General features: G+C 38.2%; 1 protein-coding gene across 2 annotated transcripts in view; it reads right to left on the bottom strand.

The window, feature by feature from the left end:
- Positions 1–15,604, bottom strand: part of CHR18 (chromatin remodeling factor18) — a 104,167-nt gene that overhangs the window by 81,195 nt on the left and 7,368 nt on the right. For both annotated transcript variants that reach the window (XM_088941536.1, XM_088941537.1), the window contains exons 9-10: positions 2,091–2,174; positions 1,959–2,000 (exon numbers count right to left, since the gene is read on the bottom strand). In XM_088941536.1, the coding sequence (XP_088797662.1) occupies positions 1,959–2,000; positions 2,091–2,174 (126 nt within the window). The remainder of the gene's footprint in view (positions 1–1,958; positions 2,001–2,090; positions 2,175–15,604) is intronic.

The following is a 15,604-nucleotide window of genomic DNA, read 5'->3' as shown; positions in this document are numbered from 1 at the left end:
GATGTCTGATGAGTGATGAGAATTCTAATACACCCATCTTCATGAAATATAAATTCCAACATGAAGGGAAGAAAAAGGGAAGAAGAAGAAGAAGAAGAAGAAGAAGAAGAGAAGAAAAAGGAAAAGAAAAAAAGAGCTGAAAGCAGAGAGATCAAACTAAATAATCTCAACTGCTCCCACCTTTATATTTTATTATAATGAGGACTAAAACGACAAGTATGCCCCCCTTACAGAAAATTTTGGATACATCATTACTATCATTATCATCATTTAGAATTGCCATGTGCAAAGCATGTGCATACTTACTAGTAACAGAAAAGGACAACAAAAGAAAAAGACTAAATTGACCCTATTAACATAATAATTGTAATTTAACTATGGGGGTATAGATGTAATTGTCCATCTTTCATATTTATAAAAAAACAAGGGGTGCCAGTTGTTGAGGACAATTTTTTTAGAACTCTCTAACAGCCACAGCCCAATTCTCCACATACTCTTTTATCTTGTTAACACAGAACAGAGATTCTCTTTTTTTATTGTAAAAATAAATTTTCATTCGAAAAAGAAAATTTTTGTTACATCCTAACCAGGTGTTAAGGCAGCACCTGCAAACAAACTAAAACACCAAAACCAGCCAAAGTACAATCAAAATAAATCATCCAGATTACAAATTTGAAACCCCAAAACTTTCCCAAGCTTCTCCGGTTCTCCCCATGGTTCTCTTTGTTGACCAGAACAGAGATTCTCAATTGCTTTTCTTTATTTTCCCTTGTTGTTTTTCTTATTTATGGTTGGCCACACTTTATATAGAGAAATTATGAATTCAAAGTAAAAACTGCACTATAAATTTCAGAAACCTGAGATATTCTATAACCACATATGACACCCCTAAATTGCTCAGAAACATAAGATACTCTATAACCAATATAACCAATATAACACTTCTTTCCTACACCCATGGTTTATGATTTCGATATCGATGAGCATATTTCACCATGTAGAGTTGGAGAAATTTTGGAGATAATTCTCTAATCTCACTAAGATATTTGGAAAATCTAAAAAAAAAAAATCTGGACAGTTTTCTAGAAGCATGGAATTAGTTAATAAACCTTTAAGAGATCATTAGAAGAAATATAAGACATTTAAGGCTCAAAATCATAGCAAAGAACTATATAAATCAAATAGGAAAAATTAAGACTGTAATAGGTATGCTTCTCTGTCTCCCTTTTGGTCTTTAGCCATCTTCTCTTGTTTATATATGTCAATTATATGCAATTTTAACTTTCATCTCTATTGTTATTATATGTTTTGATTAGATTGAGAATACTTTTTGTAGTTATATGCATTTTTCTTTTTCTTTTGAATTATAGTGACTTCGCAAGTGAAATCATATCAAAGTAGTAACCCAATTATCCAATCAACAATTCACCACAAGTTCTTTTGGGAAAACATTTTTAGAAAGTTATGATGATTTTAATGAAATATTGAAAAGTTTTTGATAATATTCTAAGGTTTTAAGTTTTAAATATATAGTCTACAATGAAATCTGAAATGTCACCGACATATCAACAAAATATCGGGGATATTTGGATAAAAAAGATTCCTGGAAGATTTCGTATCGCCACCTAGCAAATGGGGATATTTCAGGGATATATCGCCAAATAGCGTCAAAATTGCAAACCACACCATATCCCAGTTGAGAATCCCAGAAGACCCAAAATTAGTCTGTAAACGAAACAATTACAAATAATAAGTACCAGCAACAAGACTTACAAGGTTAACCTTGACAGCCCACATTCCATTGGTATATCTACAACTGAGGGATCTTGATTCACAAGTTACATATTGACATATGAGACATAGTGGAAACAAGAATCAAGAAAAAGACAAATATCCAACCACAACCCAGGAGAGAAAATTGACTACCAGAAATTCAAAAGGGATTACAGAAAACTTACAACAATGTCTGAAGAAGGAATATTCAGCCACTGTTGAACCATCTGTGAGAGAAATACCAATAAGTATGTTCTCAACATAATCTTCATCTTATTTATAATTATAGAGTATATAGGGTTGGCATGCTAGCATACAGAAGCCCAATGCAAACGCAACGAAGAAGGAGTCAGAACTAGAACAGGCCAGGAATCACGAACACATCCAGCAACAGCAATCGCCTGAAACAACAAAAGGAAATTTTCACAATGCATAGGAAAAGGCATTTTCTGGATGATAAGATGCTTATAGCAATATATACTCTTTAAATGCATACAAGTTCATGTATGTTCGGATGTCTAACTTTCTATTTGATCGAAAACAATACTAAGATTATATCTATAAATTATACTAAGAATACTCATCATCATCCTGGATTTGGCTATAAGAACCAGGCATGAATAAAAACCAAGGCTACCCTAAGAAACATTCTTTTTAGTAGTAAAATGAAAACATATTTATTATAAAGACAAACAGAAATGGACAGATTTGCAGCTGAAGCAAAAACAAGGAGCCCCAATCCTCCCAATATCAATGGTCCAAAATTTTGATTCAACACACCCCGTATCGGGCATATCATATCATATCTTGAAGGTTCCAATACACCCATTTAAAGGTATTCTTAAGAATAAGAAATAAAAAGCACATAAAAATATGCCCAAGTAGAAATTTTGAAAAAAAATAAGAATAAGAAATAAAGAAAGGTAAAGCTCAAAGACTTGATACTCCCCTTCTAGCATATTGGGGTGTTTGAACCATTTTTTATAAGTAATAAGTTCATTAAAATAAAAAGAAACGGTATATCCTAGATAGGTGTTATGTTAAGGCAGCACCTTACAACAAAAACAGTACAAGAACAAATAAGATGTGAGTCTGTCCTTCAAATCTGATATAAAACTGATAAAAGAAATACGAAAAAGTGAAAGAGAAAGAAAGGTTACAGAGAATAGAAGAAGAGAAAGAGGAAGAGAGTTCGATGGTTCTCTCTCTCCCTTCACTAACCTTTTATTACACTTAATTAATCATGCTAATTACAAGTCTGCCCTTTAAGTGGGCAGCCAGCAAAGCAGTAACTTAAAAGAACTTAAAAGGAGGTTAACATGCCCATTAACACATAAAACAGATATAACATTACTTAAACATAAAAGAAATATTAGGGTTCATTCAGCCCAGTCTCTCTACACTCCCCCTCAAGCAGAGCATAGATGTCAGTCATGCCTATCTTGCTTATATAATGTGTCATCTTTCCTTTTGGAACACCTTTGGTCAAAACATCAGCCAAGTGCTCTTCTTAAGCAATAAATAGCAAGCAAACTTCCCCTAAAGCAACTTTCTCCCTTATGAAATGTCTACCAACCTCCAAGTACTTAGTTCTATAATGCTGAACAGGATTATGTGCAATGTTAATAGCTGCCTGGTTGTCATAGTAGAGCATCATTGGCTTTTCATGGTCAATGCACAATTCTCCCAAAAGTGATCACAACCACAATAATTCCGACACTCCATGTGCCATTGCCCTGTACTCTGCTTCAGCTGAAGATCTGGCAACTACAGACTATTTCTTACTTCTCCATGACACATTGTTCCCTGTCACCGGGGCACAATATCCTAAGATGGATCTCCTATCATCAATACATCCAGCCCAGTCAGCATCAATGTATGCCTCTAGCTTCATGTGTCCATGCTTGGAAAACAAAATACCTTTCCCTGGAATACCTTTCAAATAGCACAAAACTCTTTCTACAACTGCTAAATGTGTATCTCTAGTAGACTGCATAAACTGACTAATAACACTTACTACATAGGAAATATCTGGCCAAGTCGAGCAGAGATAATAACAACTTCCTGAGCAGTCTCCGGAACACTCCCCTATCACTCAACAGTTCACCATAAGTAGCAAAAAGCTTATGGTTTAGATCTATAGGGGTAGTAGAAGCCAGTTTAGCCAATGTTTTAAAAGCCGTGCCTAGGCATAAAGGCGAGGTGCCCCCAGTGTTGTAAAAGGCGTGCCTAGGCACAGAGGCAAGGCGCTTTCCAGGGGGCGAATTGCCCAAGCTAAGGCGCACGAACCTAATAGGAGCTCGCCTTTGTGCCTAGGCGTGCGCCTCAGGCCAAGCAACAGGTGGCCCAAGCAAGCACCTAGATGATGTTTAGACAATTCAACTTAAAATAGGATTTGAAATTATATTACAAAAATAAAAAACACAAAACCAAAAGAAAAAAAAAAAAGGTTTGGAGGGAAGACTTCCTTCGTCCAAAAGTTAGCACTCCAAAGGACAAACCAGAGGAAATTGAAGCTCATTCAAGCTCAAGTTCGTCCAAGACTCCGAGCCTGAATCGAACAGAGCTACAGTATCAGCCTATCAGGTATGTTATGTATTTTTTTTTTGTTCTTCTTCCTACTGCGATTGGTAGTCCAGGCTGAAACAGGGGTCCGCCCTATTTTTCTTCTTCTTCTTCATACAAAACATGCATAAAAACAAGGGCTTCGCCCCTTTTATTTATTTTTTTTTTTTACCTCAGTAAACAAGGGATTCACCCTTCTTCATCAATTTTCTCAGCAAAAGAGGGGCTCCGCCCTTCATTAGTTTTATTAGTAAAACAGGGGCTCCGCCCTCTCTCTCTCTCTCTCTTCTTCGGTTTTATTAGTAAAACAGGAGCTCCGCCCTCTCTCTTCTTGTTTCTTGCACAAAAACAAGGGCTACGCCCCATTTGTTTTTTCAATTTTTATCATAAAAACAGGGGATCCACCCCTTTTTTTCAGTTTTTCTCATTATAGCAGGGGCTCTTCCCTATTGTTTTTCAATTGTTATCATTAAAACAGAGGATCCACCCAGTGATTTAAAAGGCACGCCTCAAGCGCATAGGTGTGGCACATTTTAGGGCATGCACCTCGCCTAGGTCCTAGGCACAGCCCTTTCAAAAGGCACACGCCTGGTGCACCTAAGCATACCCCCTATTTGCTAATGTTGTTCATTCATTCATTAAAATAAAATATCTTCTTAAAAGGCAATGAAAGTTATAAATTCATTATTTTTTTGTGTGAAAGCTAAGAATTTAACACCTAACATGGACTTGTTTGGGCCTGCCTCGAGGGGCGTGGCACAAAGGCAGCTCGTAGAATCAGGAATGTAATATGTTTTACATTACATTAGCTACTTGAAGTAATGCAACTAAGCGAAAAAAGAGACTAGAGGTTTTACATGCCTAAAAAAGTTTTATATGTTTGATTTTATTTTTAAATTCTCACTTGAATATGCTTTACATCTTATGTTTATGTATTTTATTTTTAGATAATAGGTTAAAACATTTATATTAAATTTAAGTTTATATTTTTTATAAATATTATGTTTTTTTTTTGGCATTTTTTAAATTTTTTGACATTTTTTTATTTTTTCGCCTTGTGCTTATAAAACACTAGATCCACCACATTTTTTTCAGTTTTTCTCATTGAAACATATTGCTTTTCAATTTTTATCATAAAAACAGGGGATCCACCCCATTTGTTTTCAATTTTTCTCATTAAAATTGGGGCTCCACAGTCCACCCTATTTGAAGTTTAGGAATATGTCTTTTAATTATTCCCTTCCATTTTTTCATTTATTTTTTATTTTTCAAAAAACAGTGCCTTGCCTCAAAAAGACATGCCTCGCCTTGCACCTCAGGCGCAAAATGGCCATTGCGCCTTTCGCTTTTAAAACACTGGGTTTAGCACCAAGTTTACCAGTCTCTGCAAAGAGATCAAGAACATACTTACATTGAGAAATGAAGATACCATCCTTAGATATAGCAACTTCAATTCCCAAAAAATATCTCAGATCCCCCAAATCTTTTACCTCAAATTCAGTATTTAAAAATCTTTTGAGCTTAATCACTTCCTGAGTGTCATTACCTGTAACCACAATGTCATCATCATAAACAATTAGAAAAGTCACCAAAGAGTTACTTTTCTTCAGAAACAAAGTATGGTCAAATTGAATCTATGTATAACCAAAAGAAACAAGGGCAGCTCTAAATCTCTTAAACCAGGCTCTAGGATACTGTTTGAGACCATAAATAGACTTATTCAATTTACACACCTTCCCTTGCATTTCCATTCCATACACCCCTACAAGTAAAGACATATAGACATCTTCATATAGGTCTCCATTCAATAAGGCATTTTTAACATCATATTGGTGAAGGGGCTAATCAAAAGTAGCAGATAGAGACAACAAAACTCTAACTTGAGTCATTTTAGCCACAAGAGGAAAAGTCTCAAGGTAATAAATACCATACATTTGAGTGTAACCCTTAGCAATCAACTGTGCCTTAAACCTCTCAATAGTGCCATCAGAATGATATTTGATAGTGAATACCCATTGATAACCCACTAGTTCCTTCCCTTCAAGAAAGTCCGCAATATCCCAAGTATGGTTCTTATGCAAAGCATCTAGCTCAATCATCATAGCACCCCTCCATTCAGGTTTGGATAAGGCTTCTGGTACAAACCTGGGAATCACATGGATAAAAACAGAGGCAAGAAAAGAATAATAGGTAAGGGATAGAAGGTTGTAAGACAAATGTTTAGAGATACAATGTGTTATACAATTCCACTTGCCTTTGCGAAGAACAATAGGAAGGTCAAGGTCTAGAGAGGTAGTAGGTGGGTCAGAGGAAGGCTAACCTGTTACCTCAATAGTGATGGTGCAAGAGGCTCTGATGAAAGAGTGGAAACAACTTGCCCATGCCTGAATCTTTGCCTTTGGTACCACCTTTGGAGAACAGGATGTGAGGAAAATATAGGAGGATGAGTTGGGGGAGGAGGGGGAGCAAGAACATGTGAGATAGACACAATGGAAGGAGAGGCAACAGAAGACTACTCAAAAGGAACTAGAAGATGAATAACTAGAGACATAGCAAATGGTTCCTTAGAATGCTCCCCCTCAGGAGAGTACCAAAGAAAGGAATAGACTCAGCAAAAGTGACATCCCTAAAGACAAAGCGGGTAACACGAACTAAATCAAAACAACAATATCCCTTTGGTGTGGAGGCATATCCTAGAAAAATGCACTTATGTGCCTTAGGCTCAAATTTGTGTCTCTGATGATTATGAACATAGCAAGTGCACCCAAAAACTCGGAAAGGAAGAGAAAAGAGATCTGAGATCCTCATCCAGAAAGAAAACGCTAAATGGGGTCTTGGAACCCAGAACCCAAGAAAGCATACGGTTAATCAGAAAAGTAACAGTAAGGACAGCATCCCTCGAAAATTTAAAAGAAACATGAGATGCAAACAAAAGGCACCTAGCAACCTCAACCACATGGCGTTTCTTCCTATCTTCTACTCCATTCTGTTGTAGAGTGTAGGAACAAGAACTCTGATGAATAACCCCAAAGGTCTCAAAGTAGGATAAGAGGTTCTTCTCAAAATATTTCTTAGCATTATCATATCGGAATATTTTGATTCAAGTGTTAAATTGGGTAAGGATAAGTTCATGACATTTTTGCACAATAGTTGGTACTTCATCCCGGGATCTCATGAGATAAATCCAAGTATAACGAGAATTATCAACAAAGAGAATAAAATATTTATAACCCCCCATAGTAGGCAAATGATATGGCCCCCACACATTAGAGTGCACAATATGAAAAGGAGAATAACATCTTTTATTGCTTACTGAATAAGAATGTCTACAATGTTTCGCAAGTTCACAAGACTCGCAACGAAGACTCGATAAAGACACTTTATTAAACATATCGAGAAACAAATGACTCAAAGCAGGATAAGGTAAATGACCAAACTGTAAATGAAATAACACAACTCTATCAATAGACTCTGACAAAACAGCCTCCAAAGCAACTACATTAGGTGGTCCAAGACTCCCATCAAGTGTTTCCAACAAGTGTATTCCATTCGCCTCATGGCCACTCCCAATCGTCCTTTGGATTTCAGGTCTTGAAAAACACAATGGATAGGAAAAAATGTTATGCTATAGCTCATGGATTTAGTCAAGCTACTAACAAATAAAAGGTTGGTATTAAGCTTGGGAACATGGAGAACAAAGGATAAAACAAGGGTGTCAGAGGCCTTGATATCTCCTTTGCCAGAGATGGGAGCAAGAGACCCATCAGCAAGGGATATCTTCTCTCTACCAGAGAGGAGTTGGTATGAACAAAAGAGATTAGATAAACTGGTCATATGGTCTGATGCACTAGAATCAATAATCCCAAGGATTTTATGATTGCTTGAAAATGTAGCATGATTTGCAAAAGCACGAGTACCTGAGTGAGCAAATGCGGATGATGAGGTGTTGCCTGAAGGGTTGGATGCTGAAACAGTGGTCTCCAAGTGAATAAGTAACCTCTCGTACCTTTCAAACTCTGCCTTTACTCTTGCTAGCTGCTCCATAATTGATCATTCTCACTTTCCTTGTTTCCACCCTAAGACACTATGGCAACATTAGCATTCTTAGGCTTCCCAGTCTGACCATTCTTCTTAAAGTTGCATTGTTGTTCTAAAACCTGTCCAGGAGAAGATATGGATGAAGTTTCCAACAAGTGTCCTTGGTATGATTCAGCTTCTTGCAGTATTCACATATCACTTCCTTCTTCTCAGTCAGCCCCTTTGGCTTTATTCCAACATGTGCAAAACGTTTTGTAGATGGTCCCTGTAACTATACTTGTCGCCTACTATCTTCACTACTTACCATGGCATATGCTTGAGCCAGAGTGACCTCATCTTTGGCTAGGATGTTCTGCCTTGTAATGTTGAACTTAGGGTTGAGCCCTATGAGAAATAAAAACACCCTGTTTCGTTCCACTAGTTTTCTAAATGTCTCTTCATCTTTAGTACTCTCCCACACAACTGTCTCCATAACATCAATTTCCTACCATAGTGATTTCAACATAGAATAGTAAATTGCTACTCTTCTCCCCTGTCTCAGATTTTTCACATCACTCTTCAATTTATAGGCTCTTGCAACATTTAATTTTTGTGAATAAGTTTTTGGAACACTATCCCAAATCTCCTTGGTTAAGGTCATCCAGAAGTGATGTTGACTTATATGGGTCTGCATAGAGTTAACCAACCAACCACCCAATCACTATGTAGTTCTCCTGGATCCATTTCTCATATGCATGGTCAGTCTCAAATTTTCACATCACTCTTCAACTTATAGGCTCTAGCAACATTTAACTTCTATGAATAAGTTTTTGTAACACTATCCCAAATCTCCTTGGCTGAGGTCATCCAGAGGTAATGTTGACTTATATGGGTATGCATAAAGTTAATCAAACAACCACCCAATCACTATGTAGTTCTCTTGCATCAATTTCTCATATGCAGGGTCTGTCTCTATAGGGTATGTCTACTGCAAACATAAATCCGTATGGATTGTGCCTAGGCTAGATAATTGGTTCCACCTAGTTTAATTGTGGTCACACCAGTCAAAAAGGAATCTACCGAACCAACCCCCCGACATCTATTTCTTTTCACTTCCAAATTGCTCCATTGATTAAACAAAAATCAAAAAACTAGTTTTTCAGTCTTTATGGACCTAACTAAGGTCAATACGGTACCTGGAGATTAAAAAACTAGGGTTTCACTACATCCGGCTGTCGGAGAGGAAGAGAAAAGAAGCAGTCGCTCCTACCAGAGCTTCCCAACCTCCTTCAAATCTCAATCGCACACTTCTGGGGATCAAAATATACCTCCCAAGCCCTGAGCACCACACCCAATCCTTCTCCTTAACCTGTAACTTGAAATCTCTCTAGTCAGCTAGGGTTTTGGGCAGAAAAAATACAGCTTCAATTCCTAGCAATTTTCGGCCAGATTCTAACTCTCTAAACCCTCTACCAACTAGGCAAATAGTCCTCTGACTGATCAGCAACTTATCTCTCCATACATTCTTTTAATCGAAGGGTGTATGGGAAAAAAAGGAACTGCTCCGATACCAAGAAGTGAGTCTATCCTTCAAATCTGATATAAAACTGATAAAAGAAATAAGAAAAAGTGAGAGAGAAAGAAAGGTTACAGAAGAATAGAAAAAGAAGATGGAAAAGAAGAAGAGAAAGAAGAAGAAAGTTTGATGGTTCTTTCTCCCTTCACTACTCTTTATTAAACTTAACTAATCCTGCTAATTACAAAACTTCCCTTTAAGTGGGTGGCCAGCAAAGCGGTAACTTAAAAGAACTTAAAAAGAGGTTACCAGGCCCATTAACACATAAAACAGATATAACATTACTTAAACATAAAAGAAATATTAGGGCCCATTCGGCCCAGTCTCTCTACAAAATGCAATTTCTTATCTCCATCCCACAATTTTGTAACCCCACCGTCTCCCATAATCTTTCTCCTAGATCTTCTCTCTTATGCTGAGAGAACTCAGGCAATATCAGGACCCAATCTGCAACAGATTAGCCAACAACAGCCACCAGTTTGTCCAGCTTTCCTTCTTTGTATTCAAATATTATTCTGTTCCTTTCTTCTCATTTGTGCCAATAGATGGCAAATGGAAGACAGCTTCATATTATTCTAGCCTTCTTCCCTTCCCTGAATCTTAGCCATGTCCAAAAGATTTCAGCAGGTGTCCTTGGTTGGAAGTTCCTAACTACAAAGAGTACCATGAAGAGACTCCACAAATACTCATAAATTTTACATGAAAAGAAGAGATGGAAAACAGATTCCTCATCTTCGTTACACATAAAGAACATATTGGCCATGCTGAAACCCCTTGTCTTCAAGTGATCCACTGTCAACACACAATCCCTGGGGGGTACTGGGTTACCCCAGACCCCATCCATTGAGTCAAATTCCAATTGGTTCCTGCACAAATCTGAATAGCAGGATTTAACAGTAAACTTTCCATTTGAACACTCTTTCCACCATAATTCATCCAGCTAATATCTTCACCTTTTGCAGCTTCTCCAACAGATTTAAACACTCTTCTATCTCCCAATCCAAGTGTGGTCTTCTGAATCTTGGACACCACACAATCTTTTCCCCAATTCTTTCATAGCAGCTTAGAATACTTCCAGTGCAGACAACCTAAACAGTGAACAGTCTCAGGCATACCTCACACAATATTCCCACTCCACTCCAATTATCCTCCCAAATTCTTATTCTAGCTCCATCCCTAAATGAAAAGCTCATTACATTTCTGAACTCCTGATTGAAGTTCATAATTCCTTTCCATAGTTCATAAACTCACCCCATATGAAGAGCTAACTTCCCTTTTATTCCCACCCAAACCTCATTACTCCATACTTAACCACCACCCTCCTCCATAGAGAGGCTTCCTCCCTACTCAACCCAAATCTCCATAACCATTTCCCAAGTAAAGCTTTGTTAAAAAGTCTCACCCTCTTCAACCCCAAACCCCCTCCTTCTTTAGGTCTACATACATTATATCATTTAACCAGATGGAGCCAACTTAGGTCTACACACCTTATATCACTTAACCAGATGGAGCTTTCTACCCATCCCATAGAAAATCCCTCTAAATCTTTTCCAATCTCACTACAATTTTTTTTCTGGAACCCTCAACGGTGATAGATAATATGTAGGCAGACTTGATAACACACTTTTTATAAGGGTGATTCTACCCCCAAAGGATAGATATCTTGCTTTCCACCTGCCCACCCTCTTCTCTACTCTATCAATAACTGACTTCCATAATGTTATGGAAGAAGAATAACCACCAACAGGCAATCCCAAATATGAAAAGTAGTTGTCCGGTTCTGCACTTAGATGCTTCAGCACACTCCAACAGTACCTCTCTCCTTATTTCTCCACCCCCTATCAGAACACTCTCAGATTGATTAATTTTCAAACCCTGTAAACAGCTTGAAGTTAGCAAGAATTGCCCTCAAATTCAATGCCTGATTTACTGAGGGCCTGTTTGGAGCGTCTTTTTGGGAAGACCTTCTGGTAGCTCTGACAGTCAAAAGACGCATTGAGCTTTTGCATGAAGATCTGAGCAGCCCAAAGCACGTTTGGCGGGTGTGTGCCTTTCCGCGTCTTTCCGTGTGAGAATAAAATGCAAAAGACGCAAGAAGTTTCATTTGGAGCATCCCGAAATCAGCCCAAAATGGGCTTTTCACATCTTTTCGGCATTCTGTCTTTTGGCGGCTAGATCTTCCACGTGCCAAATGGAAATAGACCAAAAATCAGTCTTCCAGGCTTGTAAACAGCCGAAAGAACACACGGAATGACGCACCAAATGCAGCCTGAGTCATCCAAAAATATGAGGGTATTGTCGGCATATTGTAAATTGGAAATGATAGGCCCCTCCACCCCCACCCTAAATCCTTCAATCAACCCCAACTGCAAACTTTTTTCCAGCAACAGATTCAACACTTCCATGACTAACACAGAGGAATTGGGAGATAGGGTCCCCCTGCCTTAAACCTCTGGATGATTGAAACAATTCTGAAGATACAGCATTCAAGAATTCTGCCAACACACCTTGACCAGTACAAAACAGCAAAAAAAAAAAATAAAGAAAGAAAAGCCTAGTATCACAACCCCCACCAGAGCCCTCCACTAAAACCACACCAGTTGAGCCCCACCAGCCAAAAATATATAACCAAAACAAACCTGCCCTGGCAGGTTTTAAAAGGCTTCAAGTATGCTATGTAACTGCAATCATCAGTTCACTCTTTTATTCTTTATTCGGCTAGGATACTATGTAATTGTAATCATCATCCAAGCCTTGTTCCAATCATATGGGGTGGCCTGAGTATTATTTTTTTGATCAATAACAACACAATTTCATTAAAAAATAATTAGAAGATACAAGAGAAAAGGGGAGGGATAAGCTCACTTAACCCTCCCCAACAAAAAAAAAAAAAAACACTGCCCAAACCAAGTTACCCCCTTCCCACCCCTTGTTTAGCAAGTACATCAGCAAAGGAGTTGGCACTTCTCTTCACCCACTGAAATCTCACTTCCATATTCTGAGTGTGCATTTAAACCTTCTTTTTCATTTAAATAAATCCAGAACCCAGATTCCAGTTTTTGTATCCAATTAATCACCAACTAAGAATCGCCTTCAACAACCAGTCTACTAATATTTAGCTCTTTTGCCCTTTGTGCTTCTTCCACAACATCCCTAAGAGAGTCGCATAAGTGAATTGGTCCTGAGAATAATGCAACAACTTTTCCTTCTTCATCTCTGAAGACACTTCCAATACCTGAAGCACCCGGGATACCTTCACTACCCCCCATCAAAATTCAGCTTAATAAAAACTTCAGCAGGTGGGGACCAAAGAGGCCTGATTTCAGCCTTAGAGGGGCCTGAGTCAGCCACTACCTTTGAATTGCTAAGTAAAGCATCTGTAGAAATATCCTCGAAGCTTTCCAAGGATTTCACCCACTGCACCACTCTGATAGTAATAACTTCAATTAATGCTTCCCTGCTTCTCGCTTTTTCCGAGAATATTCTCAGATTTCTTTCTTCCCATATTGTCCAACAGACAGCCGCTCTAGCGCATCTCCACAAAATCTGACCCCTCTTCTTTGGCTACATGACGGAAAAGGAAGCAAATAAGCTTTGTATATCCAACAGGGAAGTCCACCTACATCCAAATGGCAAAAGAACCGAACCCAAATGGAGTGAACAAAAGGGGAAGTCCACCTGACCCCTCTTCTTTCGTTTGCTCTTGTTGTTTTACTTGGGTTGGGGTTCTTGTTGGCATTGAGTTAATTGTTTATGTTGTTGGGGGCTTTTCTCTTCTTTAAGATGATTTCTCATCACCTTCCGCTTGTATTCTCTTTTTTCTTTTAATGAATTTTTGCTTTTATTATCAAAAATAAATAAACAACTAAATTCAACTAAGCCTTGTCCTAACTCAATGGGTCAACATGCACTGAGAAAGGTGGCAAATTGATTCTTTTACCCAAACTTATGAAATGAGTTTTAATCTCATATATTCATTTCAAATTCTAGGTACCAGTAGATCTTATAACAATCATAACTTTTAAATCATCATATGTAGTATAGATCACTTGAACTCTTTTTTTATCAGCAACAGAAAAATTGATTCATTAATTTAGAATAGAAAGATACAACAAGAGGTTGTGAAAAAAAAAAAAAAAAGAACAGCAAACCCAAAAAGCCATCCCAAAGTTACAAATGAGACCAAAACATGGATTGCCTCTGAATTCCTTGTTTAGCTAGGTCATCTGCCATGCTGTTTGCAGATCTTCTAATCCATCTTAATTGGATGAGTATATCTCTAGAAAGCTGTTTGAAGCGCCTGAATTCATTCCTTAGCTGCCAAACTACCCCTCCCTCCATCTTCAGCCAGCCCACAATTTTTTTTGAATCCCCTTCAATGATTAGTCTCTCAATCCACACTTCTTTAGCCTTCTCCACCCCATAAACTGCTGCCAATAGTTCTGATCTCACTGCATCACCTTGCTGAACAGGACTTGAAAACAATTCTGGGATGTTTCCATTTTCTTCTCTAATTACCCCACGAATACCCGATGGACCAGGATTGCCAATATAGCTACCATCAAAATTCAATTTCTTCCACCCAACACATGGGAGTGACCAAGCCTCTATTATTCTTTGTTTTCTGGAGGATGAAGCAACAATTGAACCCCACGAATTGAGAAAGTCTTCAACTTAAAGTCTGCAAAGAGCTTTAAAGTTTTCACCCAATGAGTCACCCTTAAAGATATTACCTCTATCACAGCTTCCTGACTTCTTTCCCTGTCTTCAAAGATTCTTAGATTCCCTTCTTCCCAAACCCAATGTGTCCAAACCACCACTGCTCTAGTGCATCTCCCCAAAATCCTACCTCTTCTTTTAGAGCACGTAAAAGGAGAGCTAAATAGTCCCTCCAAGCTATCAAGGGGAGCCATTTGCAACCAAAATGAGAAGAAAACCACTCCCAGAGAAAAAGGACAGGAAACTAAGAGGTGAAGAGCAGTCTCACCAAATAAATTACATAAGAAACACCAACTTGAGGACAAACACCAGCGTAGTCTTTTCCTTTGAAGCAAATCACAAGTATTAATGGAGCCATGAAACACTTCCCAACAGAAAGCACTGATTTTAGGAGGAATGGGTCGAAACCATATTTCCTTCATCGCGAAAGAAGAAAAGCAGGGGTTGTGTACAAGAGAGTTCAAGAAGGACTTGCAAGAGTATGAACCAGTATGATAAGGGCCCACACTCTAGAATCTAAACCACTATCCCCCAAGACCACTGAATTCAATAAGCTAAGCAAAGCAGTAATACAAGGAATTTCAGACTCTCTAAGATTCCTAGTAAGGCCCAAATTCCAATCCAGACCTGATTGGGAGGAGCTGACAAATTCAGACACAAGTTTTCCTTTGAGGTTGAAAAGTTCAAGCATAGAAGGAAAGGCCTCAGATAAAGGGGAATCCCCTATCCAAGTACCCTCCCAAGCCCAAATCACAACTGGTGTGTGTGAGGAATACAGGAAAAATGTCATGGATACCCTTCAAAGGAGCAGCCAATGTAGCTCTGTGCAAGCAGCCTGCATCCCACCCATTGTTTGACAGTCCATGAATACTTGATATGACTCTATTCTACAATTTCTCATTTTCTTTAGGGGGTCTCCAAAGCCATTTTTTCAACAAATCCGTATTCTTTGAC

This window comes from Nelumbo lutea, chromosome 4 (genome assembly GCF_056320005.1).
Source record: "Nelumbo lutea isolate HS-2025 chromosome 4, American lotus-T2T, whole genome shotgun sequence".
Lineage (NCBI taxonomy): Eukaryota > Viridiplantae > Streptophyta > Magnoliopsida > Proteales > Nelumbonaceae > Nelumbo > Nelumbo lutea.
Note: the sequence above shows the minus strand (reverse complement) of the source record. Positions and strands in the feature narration are given on the sequence as shown.